This window comes from Acomys russatus, chromosome X (genome assembly GCF_903995435.1).
Source record: "Acomys russatus chromosome X, mAcoRus1.1, whole genome shotgun sequence".
Taxonomy (NCBI): Eukaryota; Metazoa; Chordata; class Mammalia; order Rodentia; family Muridae; genus Acomys; species Acomys russatus.
In genome coordinates this window covers 281860-298819 of record NC_067169.1, presented here as the reverse complement: position 1 = coordinate 298819, position 16960 = coordinate 281860, and the positions used below count along the sequence as shown (strand labels likewise).

General features: G+C 37.9%; 1 protein-coding gene across 4 annotated transcripts in view; it reads right to left on the bottom strand.

Moving 5' to 3' along the window:
• Positions 1–16960, bottom strand: part of Cdkl5 (cyclin dependent kinase like 5) — a 170553-nt gene that overhangs the window by 89593 nt on the left and 64000 nt on the right. For all 4 annotated transcript variants that reach the window (XM_051141721.1, XM_051141722.1, XM_051141720.1 and 1 more), the window contains one exon: positions 15918–15952. In XM_051141721.1, coding sequence (XP_050997678.1) covers positions 15918–15952 — 35 coding nt within the window. The remainder of the gene's footprint in view (positions 1–15917; positions 15953–16960) is intronic.

Below are 16960 nucleotides of genomic sequence, written 5' to 3'. Positions count from 1 at the left end.
TTAAAATTAACCCTAGAAAAAGGGCAAGGCTAGGGAAATTTACAGTGTGTCAATCACCGGAGACTGGTTGCAACTCTTATCCAAGGGCAAGAATGGAAGCTTCTCAAAATTAAAATGTTTAGCGCGTTATCAAATCACGAGGCTTCAAAGTACACAGAGCACTTTCTCAGCTGGATAAATGTTTTAGATGAATTGTCCTCTGTTGCCCAGATTATAAAAGTAGTCCTATTAAGCTAACGTCAGCAAGACCTATAGTTTATTATTAGTTCATTCCTGAAGGCTAATTGAAAAGAAGTCATTGGCGGTATAAGAATTCCATATTTATTCTCATTCATTTTTCACATTTAAACAGGCCTTTATCTCTGGAGGTTTGAAAGTGCCTTAGAAATTGAGTTATTTTTGCAAAAACAAATGGGGTAAAATAGTAAAGAGAGATCCCCAGAACGACTTTAGCATATTCTATAAAGAGTAGCTGACAATTCAAAAACAATGCTGGGAGATCAAGAGTTGTAATATTTTTAGTTAATTCAGGATACAGTTCTTAGCAATTTTCAAGAACTATATGAAGTTCTTAAGCTTTTCAAATATTTTGTTCTGAAAAAGTTCTTACTAAACATATGAAAATAGATATCTAAGATTCAAAAGGATGAAAATAACCAAGAATGAGTCATCTTTGCTAAGCAAATGGTTCACAGGAAAGTTTAAAACCTCTTGCAGAACATTATTTTTAAACTGGACAAGATCTTTCTAATTTTAAAATATAAACGTAGGACTTCCAGTTTCAGCTCCAACACATGCAGCGCTTAGATAAATTACCATTCCCTACATTACAGCAAGAAAAAAAACCGAACAAATTTCAAGTCAGCAAGTTTGTTCCAACCCCCTAGAGAAGTGAGGACATAGGCCAGACAGTCCCCTCTCTCTAGATAGGCAAATACTTGGAGGCCCACCTAAGACACTTACCTGAGGCAGAAGGCTCTAGAGTAAAATAATAGCAATGAAAATCAATCCGGCAAATGCGAAGCGAGGCAGGAGGCCCTCCCTCTCTTGCAGATTTGCCTTCTGGGATCGCACTAGGTTCTGACTCTGAAATCTCCTCCCCTTTGTAGGGAAGGAAAAGTAAGAGCCAATAGGAATGTCTTTCTTGTTAGGCATGGTGGTGCTTGCCTTTCTTTGATGCCAGCACCTGAGAGACAGAGGCAATTTGACGCACAAAGACCCTGTCTCAAAATAAAACAACAGAAAGAGCTAAAAAACAAAAAATTTAAAAAACCACCCTCTTCTTTGGGGAAGGAGAATGTAATAAGTATTGTTGAAATCTGGAGGGGGGAGGCTAACAGTTTTCGAACCAATTCTTTCTTGTAACTTGGAATCTCCTGCTTCAGACTCCCAAATAGTTAGGATTACAAGTCTGTATCATCATGCCTATTTCACATAAATTCAGAATATTCTTCAATAACAAAGGCTAACACTCCCAAACAAAATGTATCAGAAACGTATATATCCTGAAAAAAAGGGAAATTAATTAGCTATATAGTCCAAGTGTTATTCTGGTTTTACTTGACAAAAGGAAGAGAATGAAGCAACAGCCCTAAAACTGTTTGGGAAGGATAGAGCCAAGGACTTGTGCCCAATGAAGCCCGAGGTGATACAACACTTCCCCATCTTACTCTTTCCCGCCATTTCAGTGGGTTTCAGTACAGAACAGTGGATCGCCACCAAAAAGTGCTGCAAGTGAGGCAGTCTCTATTTAATGTTCTTAGGGAAAGGAAAGGACACAAGGGTAGAAAAAACAAACAAAGGGCACTAGAGTTGTGGTTCTCAACCTGCTGGGGGTCGCATATTAGATATTTACATTATAATTCCTAACAGTAGGAAAATCACTGTTATGAAATAGCAATGACACAGTTTTATAGTTGGCAGCTCACCACAGCATAAGGGAGTGCATTAAAAAGTTTGCGGCATTAAAAAAGCTTGGGGAGGGGGGCGCTGGAGAGATGGCTCAGAGGTTGAGAGCACTGCCTGTTCTTCCAGAGGTCCTGAGTTCAATTCCCAGCAACCACATGGTGGCTCACAACCATCTATAATGAGATCTGGTGCCCTCTTCTGGCATGCAGGTATACATGCAGACAGAACATTGTATACATAATAAATAAATAAATCTAACAAACAAACAAAAAGCTTGTGGACCACTGCAGTAGAGGAACCATTGTTGAAGGCTGTAGCAACTAAACTTGTAGCATTCGAAATGGGCTAGTGAGGTGACATAGCTTAGCAAGTAAGGGTGCTTGCAGCCAACCTTGAGAACCTGAGTTAAATTCCCAGAACTCATATGCTGGAAGGAAGAACTAACTAATCTCTGCAAACTGTCCTTTGACTCCGACATGTGCAGTCACACACTTGCATGCATGCATACATACAAAATGAATGAATGAATGAATGAATGGAAAAACTTAATGGCTCAGTTCCTGGCTGAGGAACATAAAACCTTTTGCTAAAAGCCTAGTTATTTCCATTTGTATCACCCAATATACCATATCCAGCAGGAATACACACAATACAAGGCATGCAAAACGGCAAGAAAACTATCCAATTAGACAAAAGTAGTAACAGAGCCAAATGAAGATAAGTCACAGACTTGAGTATATAAGGAATTTAAAATAATTACGAATAAACCAGCCATTATGGTTCTTGCTTGTAATCCTAGTACTCAGACCGGTGATGCAGGTGGCCCACCAACGCTACATAGAAAGACACTATGTCAAACAAAAACAAAATTATAGTTAATGTACTAAAAACACAAATTATGCCTTTATTATCAGCACTAAAATGGGAAAGATAGACATATTGATCTCTGAGTTTGAGGCAAGCCAGGGATACACATTAAGTAAACAATTTATCAAAATTAAAAGCATTTGTGCATCAAAATCACTAACAAGAATATGAAAGGGCCACCTACAGAATGAGAGAAAATATTTGCAAATCATATACCTGATGAGAAATTTGTACTCCAACTCAACTACACCAACATAAAACAACTCAATTTAAAAATGGGCAAAAGAGTTGAAGGGATAATTCCCTAAACATGATATGCAAATGGCTAGACAGATGGCTGAGTGGTTAAGAGTACTTGTTGTGCAACAATAAGGACCAGAGTTCCAATCCCTACAACCATGGAAGAAACAGGCATTCCTACAAAAGCTTATTAATACTCCATCTCTGGGGGAGACAGACACAGGAGGCTCACTGGGGCTTGCTGGCTTCCAGCCTAGCTAAGACACAAGCCTCAAATACAGGAGGGGATTCTGCCTCAAAGAAACAAGTAGAGAATGAATGATTAAAGAGGATGCTTAATGCCTTCTTCAGGCTTCCATGTGTCTATATGCATGAACACCTGCATGTGTACACATACGCATGCTCAAACACACAAAGACATGCATACATCACACACACACACACACAAATAAATCAGCATAAATATTTTTAAAGAAAAAGAAGATATACAAATGGCCAGTAAGTGTACATAAAGATGTTTATCATAACCAGTCCTAGGGAAGTGTAAATCAAAACAATGATACTTTACATCCACTGAGATGGCTAAAATGTTTAAAAAGGGAAATAAGATGAAGATATGGAAAAACTGGAGCCTGTGTACATTGCTGGTGAGAATATAGAGTGGTGCTGCTGCTATGGAAACCAGTTAGGCAGTTCCTCAGAAAAGTTAAACATAGAATTTCCATATGATAGTCTTTCCATCCTAGGTATCCACCCTACAGAACTGAAAACTGAAATCCAATACTTGTACATGAATGCTCATAGCAGCACTATTCACAATAATCAAAAGGTAGATACAGCCAGGCATCCATCCACTAAAAATATATAAGCCAAACATGATAATGCAAGCAATATATCAAAATGCCATTCAGGCTAGATGAAGAATGGAGCATTGATACAGAGTACAATGTGGATGAAGCTCAAAAAACTTTGTTAAGCAAAGAAAAGCAAATTAAAAAGTCAAGTCATACAATTTCACCTATCAAATATTCAGAATATCTAAATCCATAGGTACAGAGAGCAAATCCAGATGCCAGGAGGAGAGTTAAAATGGGGAGTTTACACTTATAAAATGTGGAGTTTTCTTTCGGGGAATGGAAAAATACTCTGAAATCTGAAAGACTGTGAATGTACGCAATGTCACTGAAATGTGCATTTGAAAATGGTTAATTACATAATGTAAATTTTATATTAATGGGGAGGGGCAAAAATATGTCTTAACTACCACTTCTATGAAGAATCAACTTGAATGGGTCTTAGGACATTAAACTATTTAAGCATCAGTTTCCCTCACTAAAAGAATAATTTTTTTTTCTAAATTAAAGTTAGGAGGTAAAACAGCTAACACAATACATGGATGAGAGACTTTAAGTGGAAGTTATTGTTATGTCCTATTAATATATTTATTTCTACTTGACTTAAACAAGAAATTGCTTTTCTCAAAAGAATTTTATTCTTCATGTTGTGAGAATGTCCTTTTTTTTTTTTTTAATCGAAGACTGTGTTCATCGTTCTCAAGGAGAGTGCATTGTGCTTTGTTCATCTTTGCGTGGAACAACAGCCATTCAAACCGTTGATTAGACAAGCATGAATAGTTATTATGTTTCTGCATGCTAGATTCCCAGAACATTCTACTTCTTTGCTTGATGACTAATACAGGGAAGAGGTAACTATACACAACTATCCATATAACCATTTAAAGAATTTACCCAAAATAAAAGGAAAAGATATTTTCAGTGGATATCCCCAACCTTATTAACTTTAATTCCCTGGGCTAAAAGAAACAGAAAACTGAGATTGTTGGTTTATTGAGACCATTATGCTATCCCACCATATTCTCCTAGTTAGGGTTTGCTTAACTACAGAAATAAGCAAATTACTTTGTGAAAGCCAGATGCTAAGTACTTCAGGCTTCATGGGTCATATAATGAAAATACACAGCTCATTAACTGTATCACCCAAAGCATCCACAGAAATAACACACATGAATGACTATGGCTGTGTTCCAACAAAACTTTATTTAAGAAATAGATTGTAGGCCTGATTTGGCCCATATGTGGTAGTTTGTAAGTCCCGGACTACATCCTCAGGATAATTTTCTTACCCATCCTAATATGGTGCCCTTAAATTTAAAGGAAATGACCAGGGCCTATGGTCAAGTTTGCAGTGTGCCATCTGAGTCCTATAACCCATGATATTATTACTACAAGGATTCTAGGCCCCCAGAGTTTGTGAAAGAGTTTCTCATTACACCATTCTCATTCATGATGTCATCAGCTAATGGCGCTGCTTCCTAATTCTATTCTCAACATTGTTGTAGTTGTTTTAAGCAGTACTGGGAAATACTGTAATTTTTATGGTTTTATTTCTGACAAGAATTTTTCATAAGCAGGCTTAAATAGAGAACTTAGCAGGAAAAAGGTTTTCACACTATCCTTTCAATTGCCATCTTCTATTAGATTCATATTGACCTCCTTAACGACATTTAAGCTCCCTAACAATGGAAAATGTAACCTTACATGTGTCGATTTAGCTAGGCTGAACTTAGTTTCTCAAAAGAATTAATTCTTGTAATGAGAATTTTATTGTGTTATGTGAATATGTTTTTGTTTTAATCCCAGGTGCTGCTTCAGATTGTCCACAGCTGCTTCACAGCAGGTGACTATGATTTATTTACCACTCTCCTGCAAGAATGTGTGGTTTTGCCAGTTGCAGATAGTTTCTTTGAGTGTGTGACATTTGGAATTCTAGGAACTTTCCAGAGGGGATAAATGCCAGAGCCCCAAGAGGGAATGAGGGGCTCAGAAGGGAGGCTGCTGCTTCCCCCTGCTGCTCCTGGTTGCTCTTGTTCTGATTTGATGAGCAGAACCCAGAGATACTCTGACAACAAAGATTGGACTTGCCCCCTAGAACCCCAACACCCCTAATCAGCAGGAAATACTTTAAAGAAGTCTATGTCCCATTTCCTCTCTAACCTTCTTTCTCCTCTTCCTAGTGTTTGGGGTTGGAAAGGATTGGGGTGGAGAAGGGTGGTAGACATAATAACCAAATTAAATAGTTAAAAAAAAACCCACACCTACAAATTCTTATTGAATTTAGTTTGTTTTTGGAGACAGGATCTTAAGAGAGAGAGAGAGAGAGAGAGAGAGAGAGAGAGAGAGAGAGAGAGAGAGAGAGAGAGAGAGAGAGAGACAGACAGACAGAGAGAGAGACAGAGAGACAGAAAGACAGAGAGAGACAGAGAGAAAAAAAGAATGTTCTTGTCTTTGAACTAATTATGTCATGATTTGCATTAAAAGGAATTTAAAACTCACCCTAGAAGTGCCTAATAAATAATGACATTGATTGAAATGAAACTGAGTAAAGAGGTGGGACAGAAAAGCTGAACTTGGTCCCTAACAAGGGATCCAGGATGATCCTGATCATTTGAATGTGGTAAACTGGAAAAGTAGCCTGGGGAACAAATACTCTACAGAGGGTGGAAAGGATGTTTTAGAAACTGAGTCAGGGACAGGCATGGTGTTGCAGGCCTTAATACCAGCACTTGACAGGCAGGAACAGGCAGAGACCAGCCTGGTCTGTACATATCAAGTTCCAGGCCAGTCAGGACTAAATGCAAGAAAAAGAAAGGAAGGGAGGAACAGAAGGGAAAAATAAAAAGACAAAGCAAGAAAAAAAAAAAGAATGAGGCAAACTCTTCAGTGTAGACAGAGCTTAAGGGGACTTCTAATGAGTATGTCTTTACCATAGTAACTAAGAAACAAACATAAAACCAAATCTAGATGAGGACAATGAACATTAAAGCGACCAGGAAGCAAGAAAAGGTCCAATTCTTCCAGTTACCTAAAGAAGCCATATCTGCCTAGAAAATAAGACACACTTCTTTGTTGGTATAGGAATATGGGTAGTTTTTCCTAGCAATAGATTAGCAGATGGGCTTGGCTGCTCATATCTGTAATTCTCATAAATCAGAGACTGGAGCAGAAAGAACACCACAAGTTCCAGGCCAGCCTGTACAGCATAGTGAGATCCAATATACTACATTGTTACAAAAATAAATAAGTAAAGACTAGCAGATTCTGAAATATAACACATAACTACAGAGAAGTAAGATTTTAATGAAAGACTTGCAGTATTTCAAAAAATTAATTGGATCACCACCAACAACAAAAACAGGTCAAGAGCAGAAATCAAGTGAACTAGTGGTTCCATATGAGTGCCTCTTTAAAAAAGGACAAAAGATGTTTTTCTTTATTAATGATTCCTATTATCTTTGTTCCAAGCCTGAAGTCCAGTAACATCTCATTAATCTCCACAACCTGCAGTAAATTTAGGAGAGCCATTTAAGAGAATAAATCCTTTAAAATGAAGTATGATGAAAAGTGCAAAATTATTTCAAGCTTTTTTATAATCTTTATTAAAACCCTAAGCTTCTCTATTATTTTAAGTAATAAAAATATATACAGAAATGGGAACTTTGATATTTATTTAAATAAAAAGGAAAACAAGGATGGAGAAAATAATAAAAAAAACTTCTATTCTACTTGACTCCATTATCTCTTTCCTCTTTTTTATTATTATAATTTATTCACATTATATCTGGATTGTAATGTCCTTCCTCTTATCTTTCTGTTCCTACCTCCCCTAGCCCCTGGCTCTAATCTATTCCACTGCCCTAGACCTCTGATAAGTGGAGTCCTCCTCCCATACCATCTGACCACAGCCTATCAGGTCTCATTTTGATAGCCTGTATCCCTTTCCTCTGTGTTCCCACAGGGCCTCTTCACCAAGGGGCAGTGATCAAATCCCAGGCACCAGAGACTGTGTCAGAGATAGTCCCCCATTCCCCCTACCTCTTCCCCATATGGGGAATGAGCTACACCCAAACAGGGGGTCCAAGTCCTCTGCTTGTACTGTCCTTGGTTGGTACATCACTCTGTGTAGGCCCTATTGTGTCCAGCTCCATCAGCCTTGGTATTCTCCCTGTAGTGCTCCTAACAACCTCCCTTCCATGCCCCATTTCTGCCATACAACTTGCAGCTCTTTCCCCCAAATGCAGCTGCAAGTCCCAGTATCTGTTCTGATCCCCTGCTGGGTGGGGTATCTCAGAGGACATCTATGTTGGGCTAATATCCACTTATAAAGTGACTATATACTATGTAGACATTTGCTCTATTATGTTCATAGCAGCTTTATTCATACAAGCCAATATTTGGAAACAACCTAGACGTCCCTCAACCAAAGAATGGATAAAGAAACTCTGGTACATTTACACACTAGAATACTATTCAGCTATCAAAAACAAGGAAATCTTGAAATTTGCAAGCAAATAGGTGGAACCAGGGACTATCATCCTGAGTGGGGCAACCCAGACCCAGAAAGACACACATGGTATATCTCTTTCATGTTTTGTTTTAAAATTGTAATTCACATATGAAGCCTAAAACTAAAAGATAAAAGAAATAGATTTTCTTTATTTAATGTGGTTTAAAAAACAAGTTAAGTAGGCCAGGCATGGTGGCACACACCTTTAATCCCAGCACTTGGGAGGCAGAGGCAGGTGTATCACTATTAGTTCGAGGCCAGCCTGGTCTACAAAGTGAGTCCAGGACAACCAAGGTTACACAGAGAAACCCTGTCTCAAAACAACAACAACAAAACAAAAAACAAAAAATACAAAACACCAAACAAAAAACCAACTCAGCCAGGCATGGTGTGGTATACCTTTAATCCCAACACTTACTTGGAGGCAGAGGCAAGAGGTTCTCTGTGAGCTTGAGGCAATCCTGGTCTACATAGTAAGTTGAAGGATAGCCAGGGCTACACAGAGAAACCCTGTCTCAAAACAAAACCAAACAAATAGAAAAAAGAAATAAGTTAGTTTCATTTTCGTAGAAAATACTGAATGATTTTAGGTGGCAGCTGTTTGCTCAAAGTATAAAAAAGTATAAAATTGGTGATTGGTCACTGGCTTTCCCTCAAATATTTCCTTAATACAGTTTGATGTTTAAAAAGCCCACAAATTGTTTTGTTTTATTTTGTCAGGCATGATAGCTCATATCTGAATCCTACTACCTCTTGGAAGGATGAAGTAGGATTGCTACATCTTTAAGGTCAACTTAAGCTACACAGTGAATTCTAGGACACTCGGTGCTATAGTATGAGTCACTAGCTCAAAAAGAAGAAAGAAGCAGCGCACAGTGGCACAGGTCTTTAATCCTAGCACTCAGGGAGGGAGAGGCAGGTTGATCTCTGTGAGTTTGAGGCCAGCCTATTCTATAAAGCAAGTCAAGGACAGCCAAGGCTACAAAGAGAAACCCTGTCTGGAAAAAACAAAAACAAAGAAGAAGAAAAAGAAAAAAAGAAAAAGGAAAGAAGGAAGGGAGGGGGATGGAAGGGAAGCAAAGCGAAGAGAAAGACAAACAGAAAGGTGAGAAAACTAAGAAAGAAAGAAAGAAAGAAAGAAAGAAAGAAAGAAAGAAAGAAAGAAAAGAAAAGAAAAAGTATGCTGCTAACAATGAAATCTGGTCAGGCAAGATGGCTCAAGCCAGTACTCAGGTGGCTAAGACAGGAGGACCAAGGCTAGCCTGGGTTTCATAGTGAGTTTCAGGAAGCCTAGATTACATACATTATGAAGACACACACTATTTTGGGGTTTCTATTGCTCTGAAGAGACACCACAACCAAAGCAACTCTTTTTTTTTTAATCTTTTTTTATTAATTTATTCATATTACATCTCGATTGTTAGCCCTTCCCCTGTTTCCTCCCATTTATCCCTCCCTCCCATTTCTCCCCTTCTCCCCTTCCCTATGTCCGTGACCGAGGGAGACCTCCTCCCCCTATATATGCTCTCAGAATATCAAGTCTCTTCTTGGTAACTAGCTATCCTTCCTCTGAGTGCCACCAGGTCTCCCCATCTGGGGGACATGGTCAGAAAAGGGGCACCAGAGTTCGTGTGAGAGTCAGATCTCACTCTCCACTCAACGGTGGAGAGTATCATGTTCGTCGGCTAGGTCTTGGTAGGGGTTCGAAGCTTACTGCCTATATTCTCCTTGGCTGGTGCCTTAGTTTGAGGAGGACCCCAGGATCCAGATCTGCCTGTCATAAAGTTCTTCTTGTAGGTTTCCAGGACCCTGTGGGTCCTACTATTTCCTCTTTCTTCCATGCTACTCTTGCCTAAAGTCTCAATCGGATATCCTCTCCTCTGACCCACTTTCTTGGTAAGTAAAGATTTTCATGGTATGTATCCCTTGGACTAGTGTTTTGATATAAGTGAGTATATACCGTTTGTCTCTTTTTGCTTCTGGGTGAACTCACTCATTATGATAATTTCTAGATCAATCCACTTGTCCACAAATTTTGGGAATTCCTCGTTTTTAATAGCTGAGTAGTATTCCATTGTGTAAATATACCACAGTTTCTTAGTCCATTCTTCTACTGAGGGACACTTAGGCTGTTTCCATGTTCTGGCTATTATGTATAGAGCAGCTATGAACATGGTTGAGCATATGTCCCTGTTGTGTGGTAGGGCATTTTCTGGGTATATTCCAAGGAGTGGGATAGTCATCTGACAAAGGTTTAATATCCAAAATATATAAAGAACTCAAGAAATTAAACACCACAAAACCAAACAACCCAGTTGCGAAATGGGGCTTGGAACTTAACAGAGAATTCTCAACAGAGGAGTATCAAATGGCCGAGAAACACTTATAAAGAAATGCTCGTCCTCGTTAGTCATCAGAGAAATGCAAATCAAAACGACACTGAGATTCCATCTTACACCCATCAGAATGGCTAAGATCAAAAACTCAAATGATACCACATGTTGGCGAGGATGTGGAGAGAGAGGAACACTCCTTCATTGCTGGTGGGAATGCAAACTAGTACAACCACTTTGGAAAGCCATCTGGCGCTTTCTCAGAAAAATGAGAATAGGGCTTCCTCAAGACCCAGCTATCCCACTCCTTGGAATATACCCACAAAGCAACTCTTATAAAGAAAAACATTTAATTGGGGCTGTCTTATAGTTTCTGAGGTTCAGTCCACTGTCCTCATGGCAGGAAGCATGGTGGCATGCAGGCAGACATAAAAGAGGGTAGCTGAGAGTTCTACATCCAGATCCCCAGGCAGCAAGAAGAGAGAGATAGTGGGCCTGGCTTGAACATCTGAGACTTTAAAGCCTACCCCCAGTAACAGAATTCCTTCAAAGAGCCACACCTACTCCAAAAAGGCCCCATCTCCTAATAGTGCTTCTCAGTATGAACCTATGGGGGCCATTTTTATTCAACAATACACTTCATATCTCAAAAAATGTAAAAAACAACAATGAAGCCTTATAACAAATGTTAAGCTGTGACAATTGAGTAATAAACAATTAAGAATGTCTCCTCAGATTTGTTAGTAGTGTATTAAGGTTACTACTGCTGTGATGAAGCAGCATGACCAAAAGCAACGGTTGGGGAGGAGTGTTCAATCATAATTTCACATGAGAGTTCATTATCAAAAGCAGAAAGTGTAGGAACTCAGAGGCAGGAGATGGTGTAGAGGCCATGGAGGGGTTCTGCTTATTGGCTTGCTTCATATGGCTTGCTCAGCCTGCTTTATGATAGAACACAAGGCCTCCAGACCAGGGTTGGCACCACTCACAACAGGTTGGACCCTCTCCCATTGGTCACTAATTAAGAAAACGTCTTACAGCTGGATCTTATGGAGGCATTTTCTCGATTGAGGTTCCCTCCTCCCAGATGATTCTTGCTTGTGTCACATTGAGACAATACTAGTCAACACAACTAGCAAATATTTAGTCAATTCCCCTACAATCAATTCTGTAGTCAATTCTACTACAATCTCATTTTTTAAAACATGTTAAAGAAGAAAATGGCACATTCTAAATCGTCTACTTTTATGAAAAACATCTCGTGATCATTTCACTTTAGAGGCCTCTCAATCCTTATCCAAGGTCCTATAGTTTTTAGAGTACTGATGAATACTATGTTTCAAGATCTTCCTTCGTTCCAAACTCCTTTAGACTCACCAATTTCAATAGCCCATTCATTCAGCTCTGTACTCCCTCATGTAAGCATCCTATCATTTCAAAACTCCATTTTCCTCCCAAGTTAGCTACTTCTGGGGGCAGAACAAAGCCTGGTTTCTCCACTTAACAGATACATGATCATGGCTTTCTTCTATGGCCCACTTATTACTGGTTTCTTACCTGTAAAATGGGGGCAAAAACAGAACTGTTCTGGAAATTTAATGTCAACAGAGTGTCTAGTATACGACAGCGCTTAATATGTGGTGTTTATTATAAGATTTTATTTTAGTTTTTTTTTACAAAATTTATTTTTAACATGTTTTAATTTATTTTAAATTGTATCTACATGAGTGTGTGTGCTTGCACACGTGTGTGTGACTGTATGTCTACTCATGTGTACATGTGCACACACGCACGCACGCACACACACAAAACAATTAATGAAAAGAGAAACCGTAAGTCTGAAAGAGAGCACAGAGTAGTATATGAGAGTGTCTAAACAGAGAAAAAGGATGGTAGAAAATGATGTAATTATATAATCTCTTAACCACTGAGCCATCTCTCCAACCCCATATTATAACCTCAAAAAAAAAGTTTATAAGAAACAAACATAGTTTTTGGCCTGGAATAGCTATGTTCAGAAAAGAAAAGGCATATTTGACCTTTAAACCTCTTATCAGTACACAGATATAAAGTGACTTTTTTCATACTTGCTCAGATATATAATATATTATGAACTATTTAATTATATATGTTTATATATATATAACAATGGCTGATCTATGGTTAAAAATAGACCTACTGTATAAATAATCATATAGGTGTAAATAATGTTGGCTATGCAAATATATTGCCACAACTATTTTTCATATAATGAACAAAATAAAGATTACATATATTTTAACTATAACATGAACTCCATAGTAATCTGTTCATTTGATTCTAAAGGATAAATCCTAGGAGGCACATCAGAGTCTTTATTTTTATATAATGGATCATAGATTTGAAGGTCTGATTTTAGCTGGGAAAAGGATATACTCTAGCAAGTCAAATGACTAAACAGCTGTCAAAGCTAAAAAGAGTTTCATATTATTCTGAGTTAGGTACTAATTTATGCTTTAAAATTTCCATCCTGTGATAATCTTTATAGATGCATGAAAGAGAAAAGCAACAATACTTTGAATGCTGATCTGAGTCTCTCATTTAGTGATGAGCAGGAAAAGATATATTTTAGATGCAAAGCCCAGGCTGACTGGCTTAAACCTAGAATTCCTTATTCTCCTGCCTCTATCCCCCAAGTGCTGGGATTACAGGTGTGTGTCACCATGCCTGGTTTATGCTATACTGTGGAGTAACCCTAGATTTTTCTGTATGCCAGGTAAGCACTTTACCAAATGAGCTACACCTCTAGCTGGAGTACTTTCTTTTTATCTTTCTATTTACTTGTTAAAATGTTGTCTTTATATATATTTGGCTTTGATAATACATAATACTAGCAATATAGGCCTGAAGGAAAGCTGTTAGAAGTGGGCAATCTCTGGTCTTGGGAAATCCATTTTGAATGTGAACAGTGATTCCTACTGACTATATATACAACACTTTGAATTACAAGGATGAATACTTATAATATCATATGATAGGAATAATGAATACCATACTTTTCTTGCCTTTTATGGTCTATATGAAAATAGTTACTCTGAAAACTAACTCGAGGTTACTATAAATGAAATAGCATCTTGCTAGGTATGACAGTGCATACTTTGTAAGCTCAGTGCTTCCAAGGTAGAGGCAGGAGGATGAGGAGTTTGTGGTCATCCTCAGCTACACAGGAAGTTTAACTGCAGGCTAAACTACATGAGACCCTCTCTCAAACCACTCCTCCCAGAAATCAACAAAGGCTAAATTTAGCCAATGAATGACAAAGACTAGCAGAAAATTATATACATATATATGATAATTAAATAGTGTGTGTGTGTGTGTGTGTGTGTGTGCGCGCGCGCGCGCGCGCGCGTGCGTGCGCCAGGCATGTCTGTATCTCCTAAATCCTAAAGGCTTAAAACCCACCACTAGGATTAAGTACAGATGTAGCTCACTTCATGGAATACTTGCTTGTTATTCGCAGGAGCCCTGGGTTCAATTCCCAACCCTGCATTACTTGACTGTGTTGGCACACAACTGTAATCCCAGCACTCTAGTGTAGAGGCAGGTGATTAGAAGTTTATTGCCATCCATTCCTAGCTAAACAGTCAGTTTGAGGCCAGTCTGGGAGTTTTGAGGCCTTGTTTTAAAGAATAATAATTAAAAAAAAAAGTAAAACTCACAACTAAAAATTGAAGTTTCTATATTACAATGCTGTACAAAACATAGTCATAACAGACAGGGGCATAATATGTTCACAAAAAAGTCAGCTTTAACTCAGAAACTAACACCCTTTTTTTTTTATATATAAGTAATAGCCATCCAAGAATTGTTTTAGCTTTGGAAATTTATTATGACTCAAGGAAACTCATTTAAAAAGAGCATTTCATCAGGGAACTTTTCATTTGTTTGATTTCAAACTAAAGTAATGCTTCTTAACAAGATAGTCAATGTACTAAATTTATTTTGATTGCACTTATTTTAAATTCTTAATCATCCTTAATCAAGAGCCACTAGCATTCAAGCAATTTTGAGGCTTAGTTACTGACAAAGATCTGCAGATAACTTTGCAACATAAAAGTAATTCAAACATTCAAATTCAAGAATTAAGAAGTCATTGTATTAAAAAAAAGGTCTGTACTGTAAAACACAAAACCGTACGGTAATGGATTCTAAAATCAGAAGGCAACAACTATTTATAAGGAGAAGCCAACATAAAAAGCTTTCATTATTTAAAGATACATATTACTACTGATGGATGATAGATTCAAATGATTACATGTTTTGAGATGATTAAACATTTTGAGTCCAGTAGTTGAACTCATTTCAGATCCAAACTGCATCACTAAAAAGGAAAAAAAATATCACAAAATAATAAAGCCATAACAGGAGGCCAAATACTAATACTTTGACTGGATACATTCTAATAATTCTAGTCCCAGAACTCAGGGAGGAGGAGTCAGAGGAAGGTGGATTTCCGTGAGTTTGAGACTTGCCTGGTCTACAAAGGGGCTGTTGAGGCTGTCCTGCGTCCAGCACAGCCAAGGCCACAGAGAAACTGTCTCAAAACAACAACAACAATAACAACAACAACAAAAGGAAGTCTCCGAGTAAGATGAATTCACCAAGTAACAGCTATGAAACTTCAAGTAACTTTATGAGTAATTTACGGTTGCTGTAGTCAAAAGCCTATAATAAGGTTGACTTTGAGAGTGATAAACTATAGCCAGTACTTATAAACATGCAGTATTATCCCAAAGCCCAGTACACAGCCAAACATCTGCCCATTCACTACCTTTTAAAACCTAGATGGAAATCCACCAAATAATCAGCTGGGCGTACATGAAAAAAAATCATACAACAAAACTCCTTGTTCATTTGTAACTGTCTTGCTTCCTTCTTTCCATCCAACCTCTTTCTTTACATTAGACAATTTTTCACCTATACACAAATAGATTGGCTTAGAAACATAGCATCTGAGTGGGGAAAAAAGCTAATGATCACTTACCATGATCATGTTTACCCCAAAAGTTACCTTTTCTCTGGGTTTACAAATCAATCCTATTTCATTAAGAGTTACTATCAGAATCAGACAATTTTAATTATATGCCCACAAATAAAGAACAGTGCTTTACTTTCAAAACAGTGGAAATATATTCATATTTTCCCTTGTAAAAATCATGTACTTGCCTTGTGTCTGCATTTAAGTACAACTCCATAGGCTCCTATAATTAAAAAGAAATAAGCAATCAGAGACATGCATACAAACTATAGTTCTATATTTATATAGCTTATGAGCATATGTTAGAATAACAACACCTATGACAATATTCTTGAGTGATAACATCATGAACCTCGTACAAATATAGCAGGAATCTTTTACTATGTTTTTTTAATAAATCAAGAGTATAGACAAGTGATTGCTCCAGATAAGTCTTTTGAAATGTTAGGCAAGACAGGATCAAGTAAATAAATAAATAAGTAGACCATACAGCTATAAGGTTATGTGAACCGGCCATAGTGGTGCACACTCCAATCACAGCACTTAAGAGGCTTAGGCAAGAGGGCTGCCATTAGTGTGAGGCCGAATCTGGACTACATAGTGAGTACTGAGCCAATCGGGGGTACACAGCAAGACAACATATCAAACACATACTTTTTGAGCAAATAAAAATCAACTCAATAGATTATTAAAAGCTAATACTTTCCCATGAGTAAGTTCAAACACAGAGCCTACCCAAATAAGTTCTCTGTCCTTGGAGGAAAATAAAGCGTCTTCTAGAATAGTGTGATATATTTCCTAGCAGGAAAAATATTATAGGTTGGAGCTAGGGGTGAGGATCACTGCTAGAGTACTTGTCTTTCCCTGGGTTCTATGCCCATTAAAACACACACACACACACACACACACACACACATACACACACACACACACACACACCACACCCTAACAAAAAGAACTGTACCATCCTCAGCAATCTCATTAAACAGTAAGAAGCACTACCCTTCTAACCACCAAAGTTCAGGTTACAGGCATAGGGCCCGGAACACTCCCACTGTCTCTGCTTTATTCTGACATGATCTCTTTCTACCTCTTGAGTTACTCATCCTATTATGTAGGTGGTAAACTTACCTGGCTAGAGGCAGAACAAAGAAACAATTGTTAGGAAAGTACCCTGGAAACTGAGGCTAAAGTTACAATGTGAAAAATCTTATCAAAAGAATCAAAACAT